The sequence below is a fragment of the Lolium rigidum genome, chromosome 1, assembly GCF_022539505.1.
Source record: "Lolium rigidum isolate FL_2022 chromosome 1, APGP_CSIRO_Lrig_0.1, whole genome shotgun sequence".
NCBI classification, from domain to species: Eukaryota; Viridiplantae; Streptophyta; class Magnoliopsida; order Poales; family Poaceae; genus Lolium; species Lolium rigidum.
In genome coordinates this window covers 197,139,360-197,142,931 of record NC_061508.1, presented here as the reverse complement: position 1 = coordinate 197,142,931, position 3,572 = coordinate 197,139,360, and the positions used below count along the sequence as shown (strand labels likewise).

Genomic DNA, 3,572 nt, shown 5'->3' with positions numbered 1-3,572 from the left:
GAGGGAGCATACGCACCCGGGAGCCGAATTGAATTTCCGCTTCATTTACAAGAATACAAATCAGAGCTAGTATCCCATGTTTCCTATAACCAAAACTTCATGGGAAATCATATCTCTAAGTTTCAAAACATTATAAAATTATAGCACATTAGATACATCTAATTGTTTTTGTAAAAAGACAAAAAAAAATACGACCTGAGTTTGCTCTATATATTAGAGACTATAGGACAAGTTACTTAATTCACGCTGTAAATTACTGTACAATAACTTAATTTGTGCCTCTTCTCCAGTTCGCAAATGAACATATTTTTCGACCTAATTTCACATATAAGTGCGCGTCTACCTGTATATCCTCTACATGCCTAAATGATTTTGCAATTATTTGAAACTTGTGACTACGCCAGTGATACAAATATCACCCCCATTTTACTCTCCCGTAAACAACAAGAGAACACAAACAATGCAAAGCCTAGGAAACCTTAAGCCTACCTAACCCATTCAAGCTGGCACTAAATCATGGCGGTGTCTATAGCAAAGGCAAGCCAAACCAGATTCCAAGCTGTCCTCGTGGCACCTTTGAATAGTTTAATTAAGCCCTACTGTTTTTTGACGCAGAGAGAGAGCCATTGAGTAGTTCCACATGGTACCCACTTGAATCAAAGTTGTCCCGGTGCACAAACCCAAATGGCTCAATACTTTGGTCTAAGGCTAATATAATAGGCCCCAAGTTGCACAATTAAGCTAATGCTCTTTCCCACTTGCGTGCATAAGCATCAACGTTTGTATCATCCTTATGTCTAAAGAAAAGGATGTTATATATCACACATCTATGGACTGTACATATCTAACAGACATGTGGAGCCGCCTAACTACCAGGGCCCCTTATGCAGCGACATACACAAAACCATATAAGCAATGACGCTCATCTCTCGTTCTCTCCATCTCCATCTCTTTCCAGCTCCTGTTTTATATTTCTCCAAAGACGCCACTAACCTATCCTTTTCTCATCTTCCTTTGCCTCCCTCCTTAGATCTCTCTATCTCTCTCTACCCTAATTGGCTTCCATCTTCTCCTCTCCTCCTTTTTTCTTGAACAATTCCTCTTACTCCGTTGTCCTATTCTTTTGCATTTTTTCCACCCTATAATATTTAGTCAACTAACATATATGAGAAAACACCATCAAGAAGGATAAAACAACCACAAAGGTTGTAAACAAGAGAGAAAAAAACACACCAGAGAAGCTGCTCTCAGCTGCTTTTTCTTCTTCCCACCCCACACATCCCCAAAAGCCAAACCCCATTCTTTACTCTCCTCCAAGAAAACCAGCACCACAAACCCTAAACAAACACACACATACCCTCTTCTGGTCTTCTCCTCCTCTCCTCTTCCTCCGGCCTATTATCATCATCACGAGCACCACTTCTTCTCTTGCATCTCCAATTTCTTAATATTATCGGTACTGTTATCTAGCTATTATTTTTACTCTTTTTAATGCTACTATACTGCTTACTAAACTTATAATTAGCTCTTCTCCTACCCCAGAGAATGGCAGGACTTGATTTGGGAGCCAGCTCCTACCTTCATCACCACCACCACAACCTTCACCTCAGCCACGATGACGCCGGCGGCGGCTCGGATGACGGCCAGGACGCACTCTCTCCGGGCAGCGGTGGGGGAGGGAGCACTGCTGGAGGCGCAGGGATAGGCGGTGGGGAGGTTGTCGGTCGACGCCCGCGCGGCCGACCTCCGGGATCCAAGAACAAGCCCAAGCCGCCTGTGATCATCACCAGGGAGAGCGCTAACGCGCTGAGGGCGCACATCCTCGAGGTCGCCGCCGGGTGCGACGTCTTCGAGGCGCTTACCGCCTACGCACGCCGCCGGCAGCGGGGCATCTGTGTGCTCTCCGCAGCGGGGACTGTCACGAACGTGACTCTCCGGCAGCCACAGTCTGCACAGACCGGGCCGACGTCGCCGCCGGTAGCTACGCTCCATGGCAGGTTCGAGATACTCTCCCTCGCCGGCTCCTTTCTCCCGCCTCCAGCGCCGCCGGGGGCCACCAGCCTCTCGGCCTTCCTTGCTGGTGGCCAGGGACAGGTGGTTGGCGGCAGCGTGGCCGGCGCACTCGTCGCTGCCGGGCCGGTGGTCGTCGTGGCCGCATCGTTCAGCAACGTGGCCTATGAGAGACTTCCTCTAGAGGAAGGCGATGAGGTTGTCCCTCCGCCGGTGCCTGACCAGGCTGGCGGGGGCATGCCGTTCGGAGCTGATCCGTCGGGCGGCGCCGCGGCTGGTGGGCTTCCGTTCTTTAACCAGCTGCCGATGGGTATGCCGCCAATGCCGATGGACGGCCACAATGGCTGGCCTGGCGCCGTCGGTGGTGTCGGGAGGCCGCCCTTCTCGTGACCGATCTTGGCCGGCCGTGAAGACAGCAGGTGCGTGGGAGGACATGGACATGTGCAAAACAAGTAGGCTCTATTTATTTTCACTGTCAATTGGTTCTCTTGTTCTTTGTGATGGTTCTTTCTTGATGTTTTTTTTTTTTGTTAACCTGTATGAGACTTAATCGGTGTTAATTGTTGGTCCGCGTGTTCGTTTAATTGGAATATGTTCTCAGGACATGCACTCATAAATTCATCAAATTAAGTTAGTGTTGTTGTGTTCATTCTTGGAATTCTAGATACAGTACTGAGTTTAACTGTTGCATTTTTGTAGTGCAAAAGGCAAGCTCAAAATTCTAATTCTTTGATAAATTTAAAATTGTCTGATTTCAGTGACTATATACAAGCAAGCTTTATCAATTGGATGCAATTTTCCTCTTTGTATACATTTGATGATTGAGCTTTCCGCTTCCTAATTTGATTGATGATTTACCTCGGGTATGAATTTGCTGCTAGCTTGCATCTGGATGTTCCTAATGAATAATGGTCTCGGGTGCTTCTTCGGTGGAGTACTTGCTTATAACATTTATTTTCTTGCACTTGCTATTTAATCTTTCATATTACTAGTCTGATATCGATTGAGCAAATTAGCAAAGTGCAGCATATATATAACTACCTTTTCCTGATACTCCTCACCCTGAAATTAACCTGCCTATATGATGATGTTTGGAGAGAAAAAAATGCAAGATGGAATTAATAATTTGATGAAGTATGCAACAAAGCACCTCTTCGTAGTTAATTCAAGCATTCCTTCGATTAGGGAAAAGAGCTAACCAGGGAAGAAAATTGTTTTTTTCTAAAACTTTAACCAGTATTTGGCTCAAAAGAAAGGTAGGGTTACAACTAGATTAGCTAAATGAGTGTGGAACAAGCAAGAAATTTACTTGATCCATTCGTTCCGGATCCTATCTATCTAAACATGTACGCTCAGGAAAAATGATAACCATTTACTGGAGCAGGAAAGCCGAGAGCACAAAATGCAGATCGAGTCATCGGTGTAATGTTGAATATCACGCACGGTTCTTATTTTGTAAACCTACTACCTATGAAAAAAGGATGTAATAACATCTTATATTACAGACGTAGGGAGTACTATGTAGTAGAAAACAACAAAATATGATAACTACTCTAATTTAA

General features: G+C 45.2%; 1 protein-coding gene across 1 annotated transcript; it reads left to right on the top strand.

Annotated features, from left to right (window-relative positions):
- The first annotated feature begins 1,545 nt into the window (after positions 1 to 1,545).
- LOC124682944 (AT-hook motif nuclear-localized protein 23-like) lies at positions 1,546 to 2,400 on the top strand. Its single transcript, XM_047217540.1, has one exon. It carries the CDS (start codon positions 1,546 to 1,548, stop codon positions 2,398 to 2,400), a length of 855 nt encoding a protein of 284 aa, XP_047073496.1.
- The last annotated feature ends 1,172 nt before the right edge of the window (positions 2,401 to 3,572 follow it).